Genomic DNA, 21,611 nt, shown 5'->3' with positions numbered 1-21,611 from the left:
TGCAGTACAGAGCTCGTACTAGCAACCTCAATACACTGGCAGTATGTTTATCCATATCGTATAGGAAGGGAAGAGAAGCCCTCGTTTTCTACCGTTGATCGGAAAACGTCGAATCACATATGCAACATGCAGCCTATGCGTCTGGGTGTTACCCTATGCGATGAGCTGCTTCGGATAGCCTGCATGCATGACGAAAAAAATAATAAAAGAGTACGAAAAAATAAGCAGTGATATTTGGGTGAAAAGTTTAATAAATCAGCCGTGAAATAATCTTGCCCACACAATATGGCTACCGTTATCCCCCCACCATCCAAGAAGCAAAAGCGTGAAGACCAAAAGGAAAGACAACTTGATCTCATCCCAGAAGATTTGCCAAATGTGTTGATCAAGTTCCAGGCTTCCGATACTGGTGAATCCATCGGTGGCTCGATCAGAGTCCCAGGTGGTATCACCGAAAAGCAGTTAGAGCAATTGTTGAACCAGTTGCATGGTGATAGCGAAGACCCTGTTCCATACCAGTTTTCGCTTTTGAACCAGAAGGATGGTGAAACGGACTCCTCCTTGGTGGACATTAGAGACAACATATACGCGTCCGTGTTGAAGCCGGGCATCAAGACCACCGAAGACTTTATGACCTTGGTGTATACCCCAAGAGCGGTTTTCAAAGTCAAGCCCATCACCAGATCGTGTGCCGCGATTGCCGGACACGGTTCCACTATTTTGGCTGCTCAGTTTGCTCCACACACCTCCGGTAAAATGGTCACCGGTGCCGGTGATTCTACCGCCCGTATCTGGGACTGTTTGACTTCCACTCCCATGCACACTTTGTCTGGTCATACCAACTGGGTTTTATGTGTCAGTTGGTCTCCAGATGGCTCCGTTATCGCCACCGGTTCCATGGACAACACCGTCAGACTCTGGGAAGCCGACAAGGGTAAACCATTGGGTGAGGCTTTGAGGGGTCACTCCAAGTGGATCTCCTCCTTGTGCTGGGAGCCAATCCACTTGGTCAAGCCAGGTGCAAAACCAAGACTCTGCTCCGGTTCCAAGGATGGTACCATCAAGATCTGGGACACCACCAGAAGAATCCCTCTCTTCACCATGAGTGGCCACACCTCTGCTATCTCCTGCGTGAAGTGGAGTGGCAGCGGTACCATCTACTCCGCTTCCCACGATAAGACCATCAAAGCCTGGGACGGCAATGACGGTAGATGCGTACAGACCTTGAAGTCGCATGCCCACTGGGTTAACCATTTGGCTCTCTCCACCGACCACGTCTTGAGAATGGGTGCCTTTGACCATACCGGTGAAAAGCCAGCCACTCCCGAAGAAGCTCAGAAGAAGGCCTTGGCCAACTACGAGAAGGTTGCCAAGCTCAATGGTCACATTTCTGAAAGAATGGTGACCGCTTCGGATGACTTCACCATGTACTTGTGGGAGCCTCTCAAGTCCTCCAAGCCAATCTGCAGAATGACCGGTCACCAGAAGTTGGTTAACCACGTCTCCTTCTCTCCAGACGGCAGGTACATTGTGTCTGCCTCTTTCGATAACTCCATCAAGTTGTGGGATGGTAGAGACGGCAAGTTCATCGCCACCTTCAGAGGTCATGTTGCCCCAGTCTACCAAACCTCTTGGTCCTCTGATTGCAGATTGTTAGTGTCGTGCTCCAAGGACACTACATTGAAGGTCTGGGATGTCAGAACCAAGAAGTTGTCCATCGACTTGCCCGGCCACGAAGATGAGGTCTACGCTGTCGACTGGAGTGTGGATGGTAAGAGAGTTGCGAGTGCAGGGAAAGATAAGAAGGTTAGATTGTGGACACACTAAACTCTCGTTGCCACAAGAGGCTTATATATTTGTATAATAGAATTCGAATAATCGGAAACCAAAGCCTCTCACATAGGAAGCACGTAGCCGATAGGTCGATCACATTTGGAAGAACTAAGCATAAACATTACTCCTTGTAGGTCAGGGGCATCAATCTAGGTCATACTAGATGGCTAATCCCGTTTACCGTGTATTAAATTGAAATTGCGTGAGAATTATTATCGTACAGGGCCTGGAACAGTGGAACATCACTTGACAAAATAAAGGGTTTCCAAAATAAGTCTACTTTTCAAACATACCCTCCCTGCTAATCCCTATATTTTCTTTGTCTTCTCATGGTTGAAGTGCCTTTTTATAGCTGGGTCCTGGCTTCATAGGTTATGTGTACAATAGCACGACATTCCCTCCTGCGTAATATACCACACCATGTGTAATTTCTAGCATGCCCCGATACTGGAAAAAAAAAGTGGTGCATGAAAGAAGCTGATGAAGATGGTACCAGGCCTGTATTACAAGTCAATACCCCCCCAAGATGTTGAGAACCATTTTACCAACCAGAACTATCGGTGTCAGATTTGCTGTTATTCTCCCTACCGCGCGTACCGGGTTCAAGCCATCGGCGGAAGTAGTGGCCGAATTGTTTCCAGCCTTGGAAAACGTCAAGCCAACCGAATTGGCGGGTGCCACCAACTTCGGTAAGAGAAGCTATTTTGTTGGCAAGACCAACAAGAAGAACTGGCCTGTATATGTCAAGTACCAGCACGAAACTGCGTACACCTGGATCAGAAGAATCAAGGGCGACACTGCCCAGTTCAAGGCCGATTTGTTGAAAAACTTGCCGAAGAACATGGCTCAGCATGTCAAGCTCCAAACCACCTCCAACAAGATTGTTATCAAGGGTACCCACAAGACCACCTTGAACAAGTTGTTCAACAAGTACCTTTAAGTACTCTATTCGCATCCCCACCTGTCAAGGTGCTGTACCATACATTTACGATTCCGGAGGCTCTGCCCAATTTTTTTTTTTTTTGTTGGTCTCTACAAGAGAAATCACTGTATATAGAATCCAGCACGATATCAACTCTATCTGGTAAGCCATTGTAAATTATTTATGTCTGGCACAAAGCAGTAGGGAATAAATGTTTTCAACCGCCCTTGGTCGTGTGAAGCCCAGCGCCGCTGTATTCCGGGTGACCCGTCATGGTACCCCGCGAGAAGAGCTGACCCGCTGAGGGGTCGCTCACGTGCGTCTGTGCGGTGGCATCAAGCAGGACGTTAGGATTGCATGTGATAGAGTTGGCCGCCCCACGTTAGTGTTATAAAATAGCAGGCATTTGCTGTTTCTCGCCAACCATTCATTACCCACTACATACAAAGACATATAAATCCTCTATTCCAGCATCGACGAATAAACTCTATATCCCAATATCGACAAAATCATTCAGCATGATTAACATCTCCACGCTCTACGAAAAGCGACAGGAGTTGATCTTTGTCGTGAAGGAGTTTATCAAATATGTGAAGGAGAACAAAAAGATTGACTACCGCTCCAAGCATGTGGTGATTTTTTTGGCCACCGTTCTCTCCACGGGTGTCGTTGGTGTCGTTTACGCCGTCCAGAAGCTCATCAATGACATGCGTGAGAGACAGGCGAACAGACGCTATACATTCAAGCGCCGGTCGTCGGCAATCATCAAAAGCGGTGCCAGAGCTATCTACATTCCCCGCGGGAACAAAGAGGTGCGCATAGCGATCCCCAGACCGAACATGGATGTCTATGAGGCGGACAAATTCAAGTTCAAGAACTTCCAGAAGGATTTGAAGTTATACGAGAAGAGCAGCATCTTCAATTCGCGGTTCTTGAGGCAGATCATCATCATTTGGCAGATATTGATCCCGCGAGTGTTCCATAGAAACTCCTACTTCTTGGCGACCCAGTGCTTCTTCTTGGTGTTGAGAACCTGGTTGTCGTTGATGATTGCCAAGTTGGACGGTCAGATCGTTAAAGACATCATTGGTGGTAAGGGGAGAAGCTTCATCCGCGACTTGGTCTACTGGTTTGCGATCGCCTTCCCTGCGTCGTATACCAACGCCGCAATCAAATTCTTGACCTCCAGGTTGTCCATCAACTTCAGAACCAACTTGATGAGATACATCCATGACTTGTACATGGACAAGAGCATGATCTACTACAAGCTTGACTTGAACAACTCTGACCTCACCAACATCGACCAGTACATCACCAATGACGTTACTAAGTTCTGTGACTCCATCTGTGATTTGTTCACCAGCATGGGGAAGCCGATGATGGACTTGATCTTCTTCTCTATCTACTTGAGAGACAACTTGGGGACTGCCGGGATTGTGGGGCTCTTTGCCAACTACTTCTTGACCGGATACGTGTTGAAGAGAAACACTCCGGCGTTCGGCAAGTTGTCGAAGCAGAGAACCGAGCTCGAGGGTGACTACTACAACGCCCACTTGAATTTGATCACAAACTGCGAGGAGATTGCGTTCTACAAGGGCTCGTTGTTAGAGAAGATGAGAATCAACAAGATTTTCCTGCAGGTGACCAAACACTCCGAGAAGGAGCACGCCGTTAAGGTGCCTTACTCGGCCTTGGAAGACTACATCTTGAAATACACCTGGTCCGCCTTGGGATACTTGTTTGCCTCCATTCCTATCTTTATGGACGAACTTTTTGTTCCGGAATCCAAAAAGAGCTCCAAGAAGCACCAGGTGAATGAAGAAAAAAACATGAGACAGTTCATTGTGAACAAGAGATTGATGTTGAACATGGCCGATGCGGGTTCCAGATTGATGTACTCCATCAAGGACATTAGTGAATTGACCGGCTACACCGACCGTGTGTTCTCGTTGTTGTCCAACTTGCACCAGGTCCACTCGCGTGACTTCCAGTACGGAAACAAGTTGGAGAATGACATCAACGGCACTATTCAAACCAACTACCACGGGTTGAGAGTTGAAAAGTTGCCAGTTATCATTCCATCTAGTGAAGGCTCTGAAGGGGTGCAGCTCATCGAAGAATTGTCCTTCCAGATCAAGGAGTCCCAGAACTTGTTGATCTTGGCAACTAACGGTGTCGGTAAAACCTCTATCGGGCGCATCATTGCTGGCTTGTGGCCTATCTACAGGGGATTGTTGTCCAAGCCGGACGACTCTGACATCTACTACTTGCCTCAGAAGACCTACTTCAGCAGCGGCACTTTAAGAGACCAGGTTATCTACCCGTTCTCTCACGCCGAAATGCTTGGGATGGGGTACACCGACGAACACTTGTACCGTGTCTTGAGAGATGTGAAGTTGGAGTATTTGTTGGATAGAGAGGGTGGCTGGGAGGTCAAAAAGGACTGGAAGGATGTCTTCAGTGGCGGTGAGAAGCAAAGAATGTCGTTAGCCAGAGTAGTCTTCAAGAGACCGCAGTTTGTCGTCTTGGACGAATCCACCAATGCCGTCAGCAGTGATGTTGAAGACTATTTGTTTGAAATGTTGCAAAAGAAGAAGATTACCTTCATTACCTTGTCCCACAGACCTTTGTTGATCAAGTACCATGACTACTTGTTGGATATTCAGCCAGACGGGCAGTGGGAGTTTGTTACCTTGGGTACCGACGAAGGTATCAGCTCTGTTGAGAAAGAGATCCACGAGATTGAAACCAAGTTGAGCGAAGTTGCCGCCTGGACCAGCAGAAAGGAGGTGGTTGAGGCTTACTTGGACGGTAAGACCGAGCCGAGTATTTTGATCGAAAGTGCCTCTTCCTAAGCCCCTATTTTTATAACACGTGATTGCTAGACACCCTTGTAGAGGATACGGTGCCGGCCTAATCGTAGAACGCTATCTCGAAAGCTGTACAGAAAACTACCTGAGAAACCCTTTGCTTTTCATTTATTGTGAGTATTATAAGTTATAACCTGGCGCTTAATCGAACAAACCGAACCCCATGTCGTCATCGGATTCTTCAGCAGCTTCTTCAACAACTTCTTCGGCAGCGGCGGCAGAAGAACCGGCAGCGGAACCAGAGGCAGCAGCTGGAGAGGCACCGCCGATTGGACCAGCAGAGGACAACTTGGTGTTACCTTCAGCGATCAACTCTTCAACGGACTTACCCTCAACACCGGCAATCAATTCTTCGATCTTGGATTCCTCAACCTCGATGGAGACGGATTCCAAGACGGACTTGACATCAGCAACAGATGGGGTGGCGTTACCAGCGTTAACGAGCAATAAGTAGGCGGCTAAGTACTTCACTATAAACGATGTTAGAATAGGTTCAAGGAGAGAATCATAAAAGTCCCGGATGCATGTATGGATAACGGCAAGGATCCGAGATTAGTCCGAGAGCTTAGAAAGCTATCTCCAAGAGATCAATTTTGCCATCCCCAAAACAACCGTAATTGTTTGAGCAAATGTCACTCAAATGAACAAAATGTCACTCAAATGAGTAAAGTTTCACTCGTCTTCACAATGTCGGACATTTGGGACCGATTCTGGCTGAGCCACAAGAATATTCGGGAACTCTTATGCTATAATAACTGCGTATTACATACTTTTGTATGTGAATTTAACTATTAGGCTATTCCAAAATTTTCTATATAAAAATCATGTATAGCATAGTCTTAAAATGGCAATATCGAGTGGCCCCCCCCCCCCATACTATGGTCCACGCACTCAATCTCCAGAATGAAATTTTCGCAGCCTGGCGACGGTAAGGTTCTCTAGGCGCGAAAAACAGTCACGATAGAAAGCGATTCGTAAGATCACAAAAAGAAAATTTGAGGTTCCTGCGAATATTTCGGGCTGTCAAGCACGTGTAATTTGTAGCGTCCACGACTTTTGTTAGGTACCCCGTCTACTGATAATGCGGGCAGATAACCTTCAGCGCTGGATATTGTTAGGACTTGCGTTAGTGATCGTTGAAGACTCGGAGGATCTCAAGAGCATTCACTATTGCCTTTAACTATGCCATCTTTTTTAAAAGAATATTATTCAAAGCGCATAATGTGTAGAACTGAAGGTTTCGTTAATGGGGCAGGCGGAACAGGTTTGGCGTTACTTTGATACACAAGCATCGATTGGACAGCTGTCAACCGGATTTGATGCCCATGCTTTCCAAGTCGTCCTCCACCTCCCCGATATTTGCACTCCGTATGTTAGGGGCAGCCGGGAATCCATGGTAGTAATTCAATCCGTTCAACTCCCCAATCTCAAGCAAGAGGTTATTACGTTGGGTGACCAAGCTGGTTCTGGAGACCCCCGCCACTTGGTAGCTGTATTCTGGAACCAAGTTATCCAAAAGACGTCTCTCACGGTTGACCTTGTACCACTCCTTAGTTGTTTCGTTTAACAAGTTCAACTTCAAGTCGGCCTGGTCCTTTAAAAACTGCTGGTGCAACTGAATCCGCCCAGCTCTGGTCTGGTTGTCGACGCACTCGAGTTTGTACGTCAAGTTGAACTTGCTAGAACGCAACTTGGACTCGTAGTGTTCGTTGATTTTGGCAAAGATCTTGATTAATTCCGGATGCTGGCCTGAAGCACATAACTCCATTTCATACGTTAACTGAGAGAGTTTATCCTGGTATAGTTTGTCTCTCAAATCGGCAAACTCCACCTCAATCTCTTTCAATAACTCAATGGCTTCCAATCTCTGCTCGTTCAGCGCTGGTGTACGTTCGGCTTGCCTCAGCTCCTGGTGGAGGTCCTGGCCGCTGTCACCAACAGGAGATTTTGAGTCCTCTGCTAGTGATTCGTGTTCGCGTTCATCCTCGTCGTCCTCGTCTTCGCCTTCGTTTTCAATGTCTTCCTCTTCATCGGCGTTGTCTTCAAAATCATTGGGGTGAAGCAATTCTGTTTTTACATCAGGGTCTTGGGTCTCCTCCATGCTTGGAATGAGCTTTCGTCTCTTGTTCGGAGTTCTTTGGACATCCTCCTGGGCATGTTTCTCAGGCGTTGTAACTTCATCCTCAGCCTTGGATCCGTTCTCGGAAAAATTCGGAGATGTTGCAGGAGACTCTTCCTTTGGCACTTCATCAGCCCTTCCTCCGTTGACAGAAACGGCCACCTCGTCTCCCTCGTGCTTGCCAGTGTGTGGGGGGGTGTCCACAATCTCGGTTGGCTTCTCAGCTGTTTCTTCGACGGGACTGTTGCTGTCTTCGTCCCCCGTGTACAGTTCTTCGTCATCCTTCAAATTAGACAACGCGATTTCCCTCAATTGGGACTTGTGGTGGCTGTTCTGGTCCTCGTCAATGTGGCCGTTGCTATCATCGAGAAAATCCATCTTATCGGTTTCTGCTTCGGAAGAATCGATATCACTAAGCTCGGAGGAACTGCTGAACTTGGAGCCGGTTGTGTTGAGGCTGTGGTTGCCGAAGGTGCTTGGAGACTCAAGGGAGTTCAATAGCCTAATATTCTGCTCCGTGGGGGAGTTTGTGTCGTTGGCCGTACCGATCTCTGGAGCTCGGGCAGAGGTGTGGGACTCCAGGGAAGTGTCCGATTCGAGAATGGCGTTTGTCGAGAAGAATGTGGTTGCTTCTGCCTCGTCTTGCTCGGTGTATGACGGGGAAGAAACGTCGGAAAGCGGAGATGTAGGGCCAAAGTCAGGTACCAGGTTAGGGCGATCTAGGGTTGTTAGTATGGCTGGTCAGGTAATCGTTGGGATTGGGGTGGAGAAGGCAACAGTAGCGGAACTGGTAGAAGAGCCTTAGGGTGCCCGAAAGCAGAAAGACGGGGATGGCAGACCGCCAAACACTCTGCATATCGCACGTACTCCCTTGGAGTTTCATGCTATGCTCAGAATTCAAACATCCCAATCTCTGGAAATTGAAAACACATACTCTCTTCCTGTGGAATGCTCTCACTACCGGACATTCTTTGTTCGGGCGATTGCTTAGGATATATATATAACCACGACTAAATGCTATCGGTGTGAAGATGTGCAACTTGTCCAGTGGATGGATATCTTGGGTTCAATAGGTAAAGTTGGTGGGGTTGTGTACTCTCGAATGCCTGTTGTGGACATGGCTTTCCCTAAGTTTCCCCTCTACACGTTATCAATCACACTCTATACCGGGCAGAAAAATGTAAAGGGCGAGTATTGTGCCACGCACGCCCGTTCACCTTCAGGGTAGGGGCCGGGAAGGTGATGATGGCTGGAACTATCACAAAGCAATCTGGTTGAGAACTTAGGGTTTGATAAATAATGGATCAATCATTGTGGAGAACGACGTAAAACCTACTTGTTAGGGCTCCTAGCAACGAGAGTTCAGTCAGCATTTAGGTGAGTACAATACAGATTAACAATAAGAGTGCTCATTTGATTAGAGATGGAAAATACATAATTTAAGGTATAAAGAAGGGATTCGACAGTCTAATAAACTTAAGCAATAAGTTCAACAACACCACCAACGGCTCTGATCTTCTCTTCGGCCAACTTGGAGACGAATCTAGCCTTGACAATAACTGGAACCTGTGGCAAACGACCCTTACCCAAAACCTTACCGTAACCGTGGGCCAAGGTGTCAATAACTGGGGCAGAAGCAGCAGAAGCGGAAGACAAGTACTCATCTCTCTTCTGCTCTGGGACCAAAGTCCACAACTTGTCCAAGTTCAAGACTGGCTTCCAGAAGTGGTTCTGCTGCTTGTGGAAGTATCTCATACCAACCTTACCGAAGTAACCAGGGTGGTACTTGTCCATGTTGATTCTGTGATGGTGCTGACCACCGGCCTTACCACGACCACCTGGATGCTTTCTGTGCTTACCAACACGACCCTTACCGGCTATAAGCTTGTTAGTACTGCAACGTTGTAAGGCTTACATTGAACTGGTTGGACACGCGGGGGTAATGACGCTTACTATAGCTTGCGGTTTCAGCTACGGTACGCTGACCCTTCGGGGCAATCGCAGTATTGAGGTTGTTGAAAATTTTGCTTGAACGTTCGTATCAAGAAGCCACAATCACTAAAGCGGCCCCTCTTTTCGACGGAGTGTCGTTCCCCTGGGGGCTTTGCTTGGTTCTTTGCAATGCCTCTGATTCTTGCTTTCCGTCAACCAGTTCATTTCATTCAAAGCCGTTGAAACATACCGGAAACGTGACCTCTGTGCTTTCTGGTCTTGGTTAATCTAGTAGGCATCTTTGATGATTCTTGATTTTTCAGAAGAGATTAATGAAGGTAAAAGACGCTATTATAAAAGCTACACTTTTTCAACCACTTTTGGCTAAGTGAAAAGTCTGCTGCCTATTCCCCCTCTATCAAACGGGACTGACCTTCGCACTCCCACTCTGTTTCCCACACTGCCGTTTCCCCTCTGCAGAATCCTGGCCGGATTTTCGCTGGCTATCATAGTCGCACGGAATTAGTGTCACGTATGAAAATTGCTTTTTCGCCCTTACAATTTTCGCAGTGAAAATTTTTGGCAGGACAAGTTGCGTCGACGTTACGAGCACTGGAGATAGTTCTTCCCAATCAGGCAATCAAGGTGAGTTGTCAGCGAAAAGCAGTCACAAACTCTGGATTCTTGTCCGCATTTCTCTGGACGTTGTCCAAACGCAGGGCGATCTTAAACAGGAAATTCCTTAGATACGCTGTACACTCATTGGTAATGCACTTTCCAGTGCTTGATAAGGTGTTGGAGGTTTGAACTAAGATTTGGCATTTCTATGAGTATTGTCGTACTCAACCACTTTAGATGTTTTGAGAGGCCTTAAAGGTATTTATATATCCATCTATGTCAGTAATCAGCATTGATAGAGCCCAGCACCTATACATGGACGAGTAGGATTCCAGGCCTGCACCCATTTGCTGGACGACGCTCGTGACATATAAATGCAGTCCATGGCGTATATATTCTTCGATATAGGAAGAAACTGCCATAAAGATATTGTGGGTATATATGTATAAATATATACTCCAGTATGGACTACCACTGGGTTTTTATCTATAACTTGTAGTATTATAAGCCTTTAGAACATTGAGTATATAATCCAATTAGCCTCTGTGCTGAAATAATTCTCATATTCACGTATATATATATATATGTTTTTATAGAAAAATTGAACTAAGATTATATATAAATATTTATTTTTAAACTCTTCATCATATATTAGAATGCCAACGCTGATTAGAGCATCAATTTGTACGACGGTTCGATTTTAGCTGACTATACAGTTTTGCATAGGTGACGGAACTATCTGCTTGATATCAATTGCAGCTGTAATAACGCACACAATAAGTGTTTATGGTATCGCCGTGGCATCTATATCGAGCGACACTTGATGTAAATACGTACGATATTATAAGTGCCTGGCTTAGGAACGAGTACGTTAGACCCTAACTTCTGATCAGTATACCAGATGGAACGTTAGCCAACACCCGTCTCTGCGTGTTTGATATAAGAGCAGATACCTGAAGCGATTATGGACTCAAAGTTCAAAAAGGCGCCCGAAAAGATACATTTGTCAGTCGACGGTATCACAGGAATATCAGTATCGTAGAGTGTACATGGCTAAACCATGTACAGCTTATCTTGCATACAGTTTAAAATACCTAGACGTAATTGGTGTAATAAAAACAATACATCCTAGTGCTACTTCAACAGATCCTAAACCACGTGGATTCTCCAATTCAATCGATCCGTAACTGTGGCTCGGACGACCAAACCTCGTCGTACCCCGCTTTTCCTTTTGTCTCTGGTAACTCAAGATACAAGAATGCGCCAAAAAGCGCACACACTCCGGCAAACACAAGGTAGACATAGCCGCCCAACCATCTATTGAAGATCGGGAAGAGGAAGCCCACCAAGAAGGTGGCGACCCAGTTGGTGCTGGTACCCCAGGACTGCGCGATAGAGCGCACCTCCGGCTGTGTCACCTCTGAGATGATCAAGAACGGGATTGGGCCCAAGCCAATCGCAAAACTTGACACGTAACTGAAGGTGGCAAAAATCACAAGAGACGGGATTTGCTGGACAATCCCCACAGCCATGAACAACAGCGCTAGGCCCATGGCGGAGACAGACAAAAGCAAAAGGGGTCTGCGGCCGAGCCTATCAAGCAAGGTGCCGGAGATAAACGTGATGATAGCATTTGCCAAGGAAATAAAGCAGTTGATGAGGATCGCATACAGCGGGAAAATTTGCGTCATGACGGAGACCCCGTAGAAAATGATGGAGTTAATCCCACAGAACTGCTGCCCCGCCATAATGACCGTAGTCATCCTGAAGGACGGGCGGTAGGTTGGTGACAGGACGTACTCGAGCGTGGAGGCTCTGGCGCTGAGCGTGGAGGCGTGATACTCCAGCGCAAGCGCGTCGAGTTCTGGGACAACATCCTCTAAGGATGCGTCACGTAACGTGCTCAACGCGGTCTGCGCGGTGTCCTTGTGGCCGTGCGCAACCAACCACACCGGGCTCTCGTCAATAAAGCAGAGGGCGACAAAGTTGGCGATACCGAGGAGGGAGCCCGTAAGGAGGAGGTAGCGCCAGTCGTGGTCGTTCGCAAGTTGAATCGCCAACAGCTGGGTGAGGAGAATCCCCAAATTGATGCTCACTTGGTTCATGGAGCCGAGCAAGCCCCGAAGTTCCGCGGGTGCAATCTCGGCAATAAACAACGCGGTGACAACGACGGCACAGCCTGCAGCAACGCCCGAAAGTGCTCGTCCCACAGCTATCTGTGCCACCGAATTGGCAGTGGCCAGGAGAAACGAGCCCAAGGCATATACCACCGCATTGAGCAACGCCGCGCGACGACGTCCCAACTTATCGGCCAATTGGCCGGCGTATATCGAGCCGAGGAGGCCTCCAAGCGGGAACGCAGAGGTGACTAGTCCAATAGTTTCGGTGTCCATGATCACGCACTGTTCCAAACCGTGCCGGGACCAGAACAGGTCGTAATAGGACGGAGTTCCGGGAGGAAGGACATGCTCTTGGCAGGAGAGAATGGCGCCTGGCGCGTTCAATTCAGCCATATGATAGCCAAACTGGACGCTGCCCAAGCACACAGCGGCGACAGTGCAGAGCAAGCGCGGGGTGAGCGCCATTTGGGTGTGGTGACGGTGCGTCTGCGACGCGTGGCGGAGCTCTTCTTGCATGCTGGGCGGAAGATCTCGGGGGTCGATAGGAGAGGGGGCTCTAGGGGTGAGAGTGGTAGACTCAAGAGGGGTCATAAGGGTATAGCAAGAGGAGGGAGCAAAAGGGGTGAGGAATTTCAGGAGGTGCAGGATGCGAACTTAGGGAGCTTATCGAGGATTGGTGTCTCCCAAATTGGCCCTTCCTAGGTTTGCTCCCTAGCTGATCCCTACTTGCGGCTGCGGCTGGAACATGCCATATTAGGAACAAGTCTGGGGAAACATACAGGATGATTTCATACAGAATGATGTAAAGGGTTCTATGACAGAGTTTGTGTTAGACGGCTATCAATAACACAGTCGATAGTAGACATTAGTAGAGTTTGGCTTAGAACAGCTTACCAAATCTAGTCTACCTAGACTTGGATTAGCGGGAGTAAGTTTTGAAGAACCGGGGATGTTCAAGTACTTGTTTAGGCGTGTTATGGACCGAACACTCACCGATTGATGTACACCGGCCCCCGTCTTTTCCTTAGAATCGAGGGTAGTTTTGAATTTAACAGGAAAATGGTGTACGAGTAGATGTGTATACATGGAGGTAGCTTTTCAAAGGAATAAGCACGCGTGCATATTACTACTTATTCCAAACACAACTAGCTACCCTAAACACAGAAGTATCGCTGGATAATAGAAACTGATAACCCCCCTAAAGAGCTAACACAAGTGCAAGAAATGGAACCAAACAGAACAAATGGCTCTGGCCCCCGTGGCCAACATCCAATTCTCAGGCGTCGTCGGAATAAAACTTTGACCTATTATTCCAAAAGCTCGAAGTGCTCAAAGAGCAGGAATGGATCAATAATTATACCGGAGAAAATAAGCGCATACATGATCTGAGTGCTGTTTCTGGAGGCGGTTTCTTCGTACCTAGTACAATTACGAGCAGTATAGGAAGATATGTGCTGAGCATATGGTTAGCCACATAGACGCACTCCATCAACGTGTCACACACCACCGCTCTATCATAAATTTTGTTTTCTCACATTCACCCTGTTCAGGCCTTAAATGACTCAGGTCCTAAACTAGATAATTATTCAAAGATTAACGTTAAGGACAACCTGTTGACGTTACTTTGAAGTCTACCATTGCAAGTCTTTGCTTAATGCAGGATTGAATTTTAATTAGAACTGAAAACTTCTACTCTAAATGCCTTGCCAGCTCTCTAGCTTTCCTAACCGCTTTTCTCATTTCCTTTGACATCACACTATGACAAACCTCTGGAGCTATTTTTTCGGCGCGAAGGATGAGTTGGATCCTGCGATGCGGGACTTGCTCGACAAGGGCGAGATCACTCAGGAGGAAGTGGACCGCCAGCTCACGATAATGGAGGCGGAGAAGGAGGAGGTACAGGCAAAACACCAAGCGGAAATCGACCAGTGGTACGCGCGCAATGTAAATCAGCGCTTTAACCTCCCCGCGGACGCGCGGTTGCCGTTGATTGCGGGTGGGGTAAGCATCTGGTCCGGATGCTTTGGCTTCTACAACGGCTTGAAGGCGGCCTCGTTAAAGTACTTGGCGGAAAACGCACACCGCTTGCCCAAGAAGAAGGGGGGCTGGTACTTCTATCACAAGAGAAAAAACCACGTGTGCTACATGAAGGGCATGGAGGCTGCCTTCAAGAACCTCGCGCGCACCAACATCCTCGTAGTGGGCGGGCTCTTTGGCACCGAAGCGTTGTTAGACAAGGCCCGAGGCCAGATTGACTTTTTGAACACGACTGTGGCCGCCGTGGCTGCCGGTGCTACCTACGGCGGGTTATTCAAATTAACCCGTGTGCAGACCGTGAACCTCATGAGACAGGGCTTGTGGCTCGGGTTGGCCGGTGGGTTGTTCCAGGACTATTTCATCTATAAGAGAAGCCCCCAGGACGTGTGGTACGCAAAGTATGCCTTGCACACGGGGGAGAAGCTCGCAGATGCCTAGAAACATAGCATGTACTATACCTGTAAATAAATGTAAAACCATGATTAGTATGTTGAGATAAAGAAAGATAATCGGAAGCAATTGTTGAAACGAGGATTGCCGATAAGAATTGAAGGGGAGAGTTATGGTGGATGTACTCAAAGGCTGATACTTTTTAGACCCTAGGTGTGGTTGAAAGGCCGCCATGAAAATCTCGTAAAGTAACACGCCAATCCAGTAATATTCAAAGGGGGGGAGAGAATTCGAGAGGATAGAAGGCTCTTGGTTTATTCTGTCTTATTAAATTATTTGAGTGCCGGAAGCTGTAAGAGGTTCCAGAAGCAATTTTTAGAGGGTATAAACCAGGTGGACATATGTACTCCCCCCTGAGGATATAAAATTTATGAAATCTCACACTAAACCTTTTACTTTCTCTTTAGACAATCAAACTTCAAAGTTTAGACTTGAACCCTCGAGTGGAAGCTTTCCTCGCCTCCACTTCTCTTCTCTCAAAAATCTAATCAAGAGAACCATGTCAGATAATAGGTCGTGCACTTGTTCTATCAATGCGGCTCCGATAACGTGCCCAACGGTGGGATTCGCAGTCAACAACACGTGAGGTTTTTCAACTCGCTTTTGCCGTCTTGAACGTAGCCGTTTGATCCGCTCTTTCGATATCTTGAACCTGCCTTCAAAGCCAAACCCATTGGCCCCCAGCCAACTCCTGAATACAAGATTCCATCATTCGCTTTATGCCCAAGCTAAGCCAGATCGCCTGCCTCGGGCTCGCCGCGTGCCTTTGCCTGTTCCGCGACTCGCCACACCACTCGCTCCACATCTCCACCGCCTTTGCGCTTGTCGGCTATGTCGTTACGGACGCGCTCATCCCGGTGCTATCGCCGCTCTTCATCAAGGTCGGACTTCACGGAAAGGACTTGAGCAAGCGCGACACGCCACTCATTCCCGAAACCATTGGCGCGGTTCTGGCCATCGTCTACTTGTTCCTCATGTTCTTTTTCATTCCGTTCATGTTCTACAAGTTCCTCGTCACCACCAGCGGCAGCGGCACGCGTGATGCGGTGCGCGTGTCCGCGTCCGCTGCGACGGATTTGTTTCCGCACGTGCGGCTCGCGGAGTACTTGTCTGCAATCTTGTGTCTCGAGTCGATGGTGTTGCTAGGGATCGCCGACGACTTGTTTGACATCCGCTGGCGCAACAAGTTCTTCCTACCAGCAATCGCCGCGATTCCGCTCCTCATCGTGTACTACATTGACTTCGGGGTGACCTCCATCTTGGTGCCCAAGTTCCTCAGGCCTTACTTTGACAATGCCACGAGCGTCGACGTGGGCTGGGTCTACTACGTGTACATGGCTAGCATTGCAATTTTCTCGCCCAACTCCATTAATATCCTAGCCGGGATCAACGGCTTGGAGGTTGGCCAATCGGTTGTGCTCGCAGCGGTGCTCCTCGCCAACGACTGCTGCTACTTGTTCTCCAGCCAGAAGCCCAACGCCTACGATGCCCACTTGTTTTCCGCCTATTTGTTGCTTCCGTTCGTCGGGGTGTCTCTTGCGTTGTTGAAGTACAACTGGTTCCCTGCCCGTGTGTTTGTCGGCGACACCTACTGCTACTTCGCGGGTATGGTCTTTGCGGTGGTGGGCATCTTGGGCCACTTTTCCAAGACCTTGCTCTTGTTCTTGATGCCGCAGATTTTCAACTTTGTTTACTCTGCCCCACAGTTGTTCGGCATCGTGCCGTGTCCGCGTCACCGCATGCCCAAGTTCAATCCTGATGACGGGCTCATGTATCCGTCCTATGCTGAGTTTGCCAAGGCGGATCTGAAAAACTCATCCAAGACAGTTCCCTCTGTGGTGTCGAGACCCGTGGCGGTGGTGCTTCTGATCTTGGCAAAGCTCAGGCTTTTGGATGTTAAGTATACCGACGGGAAGATCTCTGGCTGCAACAACTTGACTCTCATCAACTTGGTGTTGGTTTGGTGCGGGCCCTTGCGCGAGGACCGCTTGTGTGCATACTTGATGGGGTTGCTGCTTGTGATGGGCTTGGCTAGTGTGGTGATTCGACACACCGTTGGGGCGTGGGTGTTTGGCTTTGATAATTTATGGGTGAACAACTAGCGAGTGCCCAGCACGAGATCGGGCTAAGCCAGTTTTAGTGGAGGCAAGTGCAAATTACCCCAAGCTAAACCAAGTTCCGGTTTTCCAGTTATATTATCAAGCAAAGTCCAAGGCTGCTGCCAGTGTATCAAGCTAATCACGAGCTCAGAGCTACATTCAGTAATGTCTAAAACACCATAATATATTCTTAGAACTGACCCCGACAGATGTGCAGTGGGTATGTTCACACTAAAGTATAGAGACATCTTAAATACGGACCGCATACTCCTTTTCATCAGTTTCGTGGAAATCATCAAAGCTGATGGCAAGGCGAGGGGCTTTTATTGGCAGGAGAAGGTGTCCCTATAGCGAAGGTGTCAACCGTGCTAAGTATACAAGCTACTATTCCAGTAATGCATGACTGGTGAATGCAACGCCCTTCAGTGAGAATAGTGTGCAGCTTAAGGTTCCTTTGGGCTTGTTCAAACGGTCAACGTCCACTAGTTGTAAGGAGCTCGAAGATCGAGAAAAGGAGTGCCAAGCCTTCCTTAGACAGTAAGTTTGTCTCGATCAAACATACATGTACGGAGCAACTCGTCTAATTCCCGAATGGAACGTGCGAAGTCCCAATGGAGGAGTAGGAGAGCTTGCTGCGAGCCCTTTATTCCCGAACTCGACTCCGATTATATCTTGGTTATGTTTCAAACCGAGGCGTAATGGTTCTGCATATATCCTGCATTTAATACCCCTGATGCACATTATGCACAATACATTTTGGTCTCGACCACGGGTCTGGGTTGTAGTACTCTTATGGAGATCCCCAAGGGACTGCTCCCAGGAATCTGATTTTTTCGGGCGGGAGGTCACTCCGTGGTGAGACCATCGTGCTGTTCTGATTTACTTATAGGATGGGATTCTGTTAGGGGTACTAAGCGACGTATCCAATACTCTAGACTGCACACCCCTTAAGAGCTGGGCTCTGTTGTGGAAACCATGTTTTGGCAAATAAAATAGCTCAGTGATTTTGGTGCTGTAGGGGAATATTATACACTTGTGTATGAATAAAGTTAAGATTTCCGGTGAATAAGCTGATTCTAAACAATACCGCGATAATACACGAGTAGATTCATGTCGTTCCTCTAGCTCTGATTCATCAACGCGTCTTCATGGTATGCACAAAGGTCAGAGACAGGTGCTCCTAATGGGATAGACGAGCTGAAAAAGCTAGTGCGGCAAAGTTAGAGCGACAAAGTTAGAACGACAAAGTCTACCTCCGATCTCCGATTTTATTATTCCAGAGGCCAGTAAATCGAATGCAGCGACTTTTCTCTGCGCTAGATACGCACCTCTTTTTAGACGAAACTTTAACCGCAGTGGGCGTGTCCCAGATTCTTCGCCGAGAAGGAAATTCTGCAGTGATATCTGTGCCACAGGCTTACGACCAATTTCCAGGAGTTACATTTGAACATGCATAGACGAGGGGTTGCCCTGACAAACCGCTGCAAAGCAGCATAGACCTACATTAGCGAAGCTCTAGAAATACCCGAAGGCTCCTGTATCCAGAGTAATTTCAATCGATTGACCAAACAACCCATAGTATACATGGGCACTTATGAACTTACCTTAGACTAAAGTACGACCCTAGGACCAAAAAAAGGCACAACTACCAACCAGTGGAGGCCTATATAGCTCTTGGAGTGCAGATTTACGCAGTTTCGGTAAACGAAACCGTGGTAGCCACGGGAATAGCACTGCTCTCTACTGAATAGAGGTTTGCGATATATTAGAATAGTGTCTCATCTCGTTGGCGCTTGTCTGAGCATTTTTTGAGGGGTCAGGACACTCCAGAACGTGAAACTCATATGTGATGTAATTCCAATGGCACAGGAGTTAAGACTGCTTCTCAGAATAGCTTTGCAACAATCACTTGTAGTTTAGAATCTGGACCATAGATGGACATTCCGCCCCGCCTATTGTTTTGGGAAATTTGTATCTATTACTATAAGATGGCAAAATATAGTAGTAATTGGGTGCAGATCTCGTCTAACGGACTAGATGCATGATGCAGATGCACCTCCATTTGCTACTGTAGGCGTATCGCCCTGTTTGTCGCTTAATGTTTTTGTTTTCGGTAAGAAGCCCTGGGGTCCCCCTCTCCTTTATTCGCCCTACGGGGTTTTTAGTTTCTAATTTCATGATGTAACGACAAACAGTGTCGCAAGGCTTCTAAATTGTTTGAAGCTCCCGCGACAAAGGGTTATATAGATACCAGCCGAGACACTTGTTACTTCGAATCCAGCGCAGTACTCCAGCCTATCTGAGTGGTTGAGGTTGGAGAACTGGAAATAGAATCGTGGAGCAAAGGAAAGGGAATTGTTAGCTACCTTAGACCACGGGCTATTTGCAGCATAACAGGCTAACAGACTAGCTCAGACATAGGTATGCCATGCAGGAAGTCCTAAGTAAAGCAGACCGTGATCTGTCATCAACAATAGAAATTTCAGTTGTTACCATCACCGGCAGGATAGAGGTTTGTTTATTTATTTGTCTAACCAGGGCACTTTTATCGAGATCCCGAAATGGCACTCGTAAGTAATTCTGGTCTCACAATAATCAGTAGTTATTTGTTAGATACCTGTGCTTAATAACGAGAGTACGGCTATGACGCAATCAACCGTACCTCCGGAGTGAGGTTTCGAGGAAAGCTCCCCTGCTTTTGTACATTATTCTACGATGATTCAGGAGTTGAGAAATTGTGAAAGTCCATTACTAGCCCACTATCTACAATAATACTAAAGCCAAAGCATTTATCGAGGCTAGATTTTGGACGTGGATTTGTTCTACTTTCTGCCATGTACTTGCGGCGTTCTTACGGAGCGTTGAATTTTCTACTCCTGAACACCAATAGATACCTATTATAATACGGCATATGAGAGAAAAACCCATACAAGTACTAGTTTGATTATCTGCTTCAGATATTGGCGCCTCATACACACAGACAATAGCTACCCGTACTGATGCAGAAATACCGAGGCGGTATTGTAGACACATGCAGTGCTGTATGCACGATTTTTCTGGAAAGAGATGCCTTGCAGATCGCCCCAACCTGGATTTATGCTCGTGCCTCGGCAACTGTTTGTACAGGCCAAAAACTTGGGTGGAGGTAATAAATGCTTGTTTCCGAATCTTCCTATTGTCCTTTCCAACTCCGCTTACTTTGCCGCCTGAACATTGAAATTACAAGGCTCTGGATCCAAGGCAATCTTCCGTATGCACGCCATATGCATCTTCCAGGGCTTTTCAATCCATGCATCCAAACTATGTATGAAATTTCGGAGGATATACCGTTTAAATTTGGACTATAAGCAAAAGAAGGCGTCGAGGAATAGAAAGATGAGCCTTTTTTTAGATATTTCCTGGGCGGTTCAATTGTATTTAAGCAACCTAGTCTGCTGCTATTTGTAGTATTTTCCCTCCTCCTTTAGTCAATCACCAAGACAGTTGTATCCCTAAATTCATCTGAGATATGAGTTCCAACTTTATCACATTGCTCGTCGCAGCATTCACTCTTAGTAGTGTTTCCGCCGTTCCTTACTGGTTCTTTTACGGGAACGTGCAATTCACTTACGAACAGTGTGTTCCTCAGCTTTCCACTTCCTCTTTCACTACCACTTCCTTAGAATACCTCGCCAACAACGGGTGTAACACTCATTACATTCCAACCACCACGTGTGTTCAAAAAAATGTTTGTACCACCACCTCTACTTCCACCTATGCTCCTGTCACCTCTGGTACTGACAAAAGTTGCAACTTGTGTATGGTTCCTCTGACTTACACTACTAATGTTTTGCAATGCCCATTACTTCTTGGTTGGTTGTACGGCTGTGACACTTACACCCTTACGGGTACTTCGTATAACATTGGCGAATGTACTTCCACTGGGGGTATCGCTCCAACATACACTTCGAGCACCGCTGCTCCTACCGTTATCTGCACCACCACCGTCAAGACTGTTAGTACTTCCACTTCTTCTCTCCTGTACTACAACTTAGGGCTCAATTGCAAGACTGTCTGGAACCCATGCCAACACTCTACCACAGTAACTGTATGCAACACTGTTACTCCTACTGCCGTTACCAGGTATACTACCATTTCTGGCACTTGGACTGGCGCTTCTTCCAGAACCACCACCCTTCCGTTTCTTCCAGGTGCCACTGTTGTGACCGTCGAGGTTGATGGTCCAGCACCAAACCCAACCACCAAGACGGTTACAGTTACTGGAACCTGGACTGGTGCTCTCACCGAGACTCACACGATTCCATTTATCTCTGGTGCCACCGTTGTGACCGTCGAAGTTGACGTTCCAACTCTGTCTGCTAAGCCGATCACCACGTGTATCACCACCGTTCAGGTTATCAGCACTTCCACTTCTTCTCTCCAATACGACAAAAATGGTGCCAACTGCAAGACCGTTTGGAACCCTTGCCAACACTCTTCGACTGTTACTATTTGTAACACCGTCACTCCTACTGTCGCCACTACGTGTATCACCACCGTTCAAGTTATCAGCACTTCCACTTCTTCTCTCCAATACGACAAAAATGGTGCCAACTGCAAGACTGTTTGGAA

At 47.4% G+C, this 21,611-nt stretch overlaps 11 protein-coding genes across 11 annotated transcripts; 6 read left to right on the top strand and 5 right to left on the bottom strand.

Moving 5' to 3' along the window:
• Positions 1-12: 12 nt before the first annotated feature.
• BABINDRAFT_95805 (WD40 repeat domain-containing protein) lies at positions 13-2,321 on the top strand. Its single transcript, XM_019132991.1, has 2 exons — positions 13-2,090; positions 2,150-2,321. The coding sequence occupies exon 1, from the start codon at positions 286-288 to the stop codon at positions 1,825-1,827; it is 1,542 nt and encodes a 513-aa protein (XP_018982897.1). The 5' UTR covers positions 13-285; the 3' UTR covers positions 1,828-2,090; positions 2,150-2,321.
• Positions 2,139-2,903, top strand: IMG2 (mitochondrial 54S ribosomal protein mL49). The gene has a single exon (XM_019129831.1). The coding sequence runs from the start codon at positions 2,360-2,362 to the stop codon at positions 2,771-2,773; it is 414 nt and encodes a 137-aa protein (XP_018982896.1). The 5' UTR covers positions 2,139-2,359; the 3' UTR covers positions 2,774-2,903.
• Positions 2,904-3,273: 370 nt separating this feature from the next.
• Positions 3,274-5,610, top strand: PXA1 (ATP-binding cassette long-chain fatty acid transporter; the record flags this gene model as incomplete). Its single annotated transcript, XM_019132011.1, has 1 exon — positions 3,274-5,610. The coding sequence occupies one exon, from the start codon at positions 3,274-3,276 to the stop codon at positions 5,608-5,610; it is 2,337 nt and encodes a 778-aa protein (XP_018982895.1).
• A 156-nt stretch (positions 5,611-5,766) lies between these two features.
• BABINDRAFT_41215 (ribosomal protein P2 alpha) lies at positions 5,767-6,096 on the bottom strand (the record flags this gene model as incomplete). Its single annotated transcript, XM_019132013.1, has 1 exon — positions 5,767-6,096. A coding segment is annotated over one exon (330 nt), but the record flags the coding sequence as incomplete, so codon positions are not given.
• A 1,009-nt stretch (positions 6,097-7,105) lies between these two features.
• On the bottom strand, positions 7,106-7,471 carry BABINDRAFT_25604 (Sds3 domain-containing protein; the record flags this gene model as incomplete). The annotated part of the gene is made up of 1 exon (XM_019131362.1): positions 7,106-7,471. A coding segment is annotated over one exon (366 nt), but the record flags the coding sequence as incomplete, so codon positions are not given.
• Positions 7,472-7,560: 89 nt separating this feature from the next.
• BABINDRAFT_53903 (uncharacterized protein) lies at positions 7,561-8,854 on the bottom strand (the record flags this gene model as incomplete). The annotated part of the gene is made up of 2 exons (XM_019132203.1): positions 8,679-8,854; positions 7,561-8,463 (listed from the first exon to the last, which is right to left on the bottom strand). Coding segments are annotated over exons 1-2 (936 nt in total), but the record flags the coding sequence as incomplete, so codon positions are not given.
• A 282-nt stretch (positions 8,855-9,136) lies between these two features.
• Positions 9,137-10,004, bottom strand: RPL28 (60S ribosomal protein uL15). The gene has a single exon (XM_019129830.1). It carries the CDS (start codon positions 9,536-9,538, stop codon positions 9,221-9,223), a length of 318 nt encoding a protein of 105 aa, XP_018982891.1. The 5' UTR covers positions 9,539-10,004; the 3' UTR covers positions 9,137-9,220.
• Positions 10,005-11,402: 1,398 nt separating this feature from the next.
• On the bottom strand, positions 11,403-13,166 carry HGT18 (Hgt18p). Its single transcript, XM_019129829.1, has one exon. The coding sequence runs from the start codon at positions 13,003-13,005 to the stop codon at positions 11,467-11,469; it is 1,539 nt and encodes a 512-aa protein (XP_018982890.1). The 5' UTR covers positions 13,006-13,166; the 3' UTR covers positions 11,403-11,466.
• A 957-nt stretch (positions 13,167-14,123) lies between these two features.
• Positions 14,124-14,937, top strand: BABINDRAFT_163299 (uncharacterized protein). The gene has a single exon (XM_019129828.1). The coding sequence runs from the start codon at positions 14,173-14,175 to the stop codon at positions 14,887-14,889; it is 717 nt and encodes a 238-aa protein (XP_018982889.1). The 5' UTR covers positions 14,124-14,172; the 3' UTR covers positions 14,890-14,937.
• Positions 14,938-15,620: 683 nt separating this feature from the next.
• ALG7 (UDP-N-acetylglucosamine--dolichyl-phosphate N-acetylglucosaminephosphotransferase) lies at positions 15,621-17,003 on the top strand (the record flags this gene model as incomplete). Its single annotated transcript, XM_019132014.1, has 1 exon — positions 15,621-17,003. One exon carries the CDS (start codon positions 15,621-15,623, stop codon positions 17,001-17,003), a length of 1,383 nt encoding a protein of 460 aa, XP_018982888.1.
• A 3,211-nt stretch (positions 17,004-20,214) lies between these two features.
• BABINDRAFT_182482 (uncharacterized protein) lies at positions 20,215-21,603 on the top strand (the record flags this gene model as incomplete). The annotated part of the gene is made up of 1 exon (XM_019131166.1): positions 20,215-21,603. A coding segment is annotated over exon 1 (1,095 nt), but the record flags the coding sequence as incomplete, so codon positions are not given.
• Positions 21,604-21,611: the final 8 nt, after the last annotated feature.

This window comes from Babjeviella inositovora, assembly GCF_001661335.1.
Source record: "Babjeviella inositovora NRRL Y-12698 unplaced genomic scaffold BABINscaffold_14, whole genome shotgun sequence".
NCBI classification, from domain to species: Eukaryota; Fungi; Ascomycota; class Pichiomycetes; order Serinales; genus Babjeviella; species Babjeviella inositovora.
Note: the sequence above shows the minus strand (reverse complement) of the source record. Positions and strands in the feature narration are given on the sequence as shown.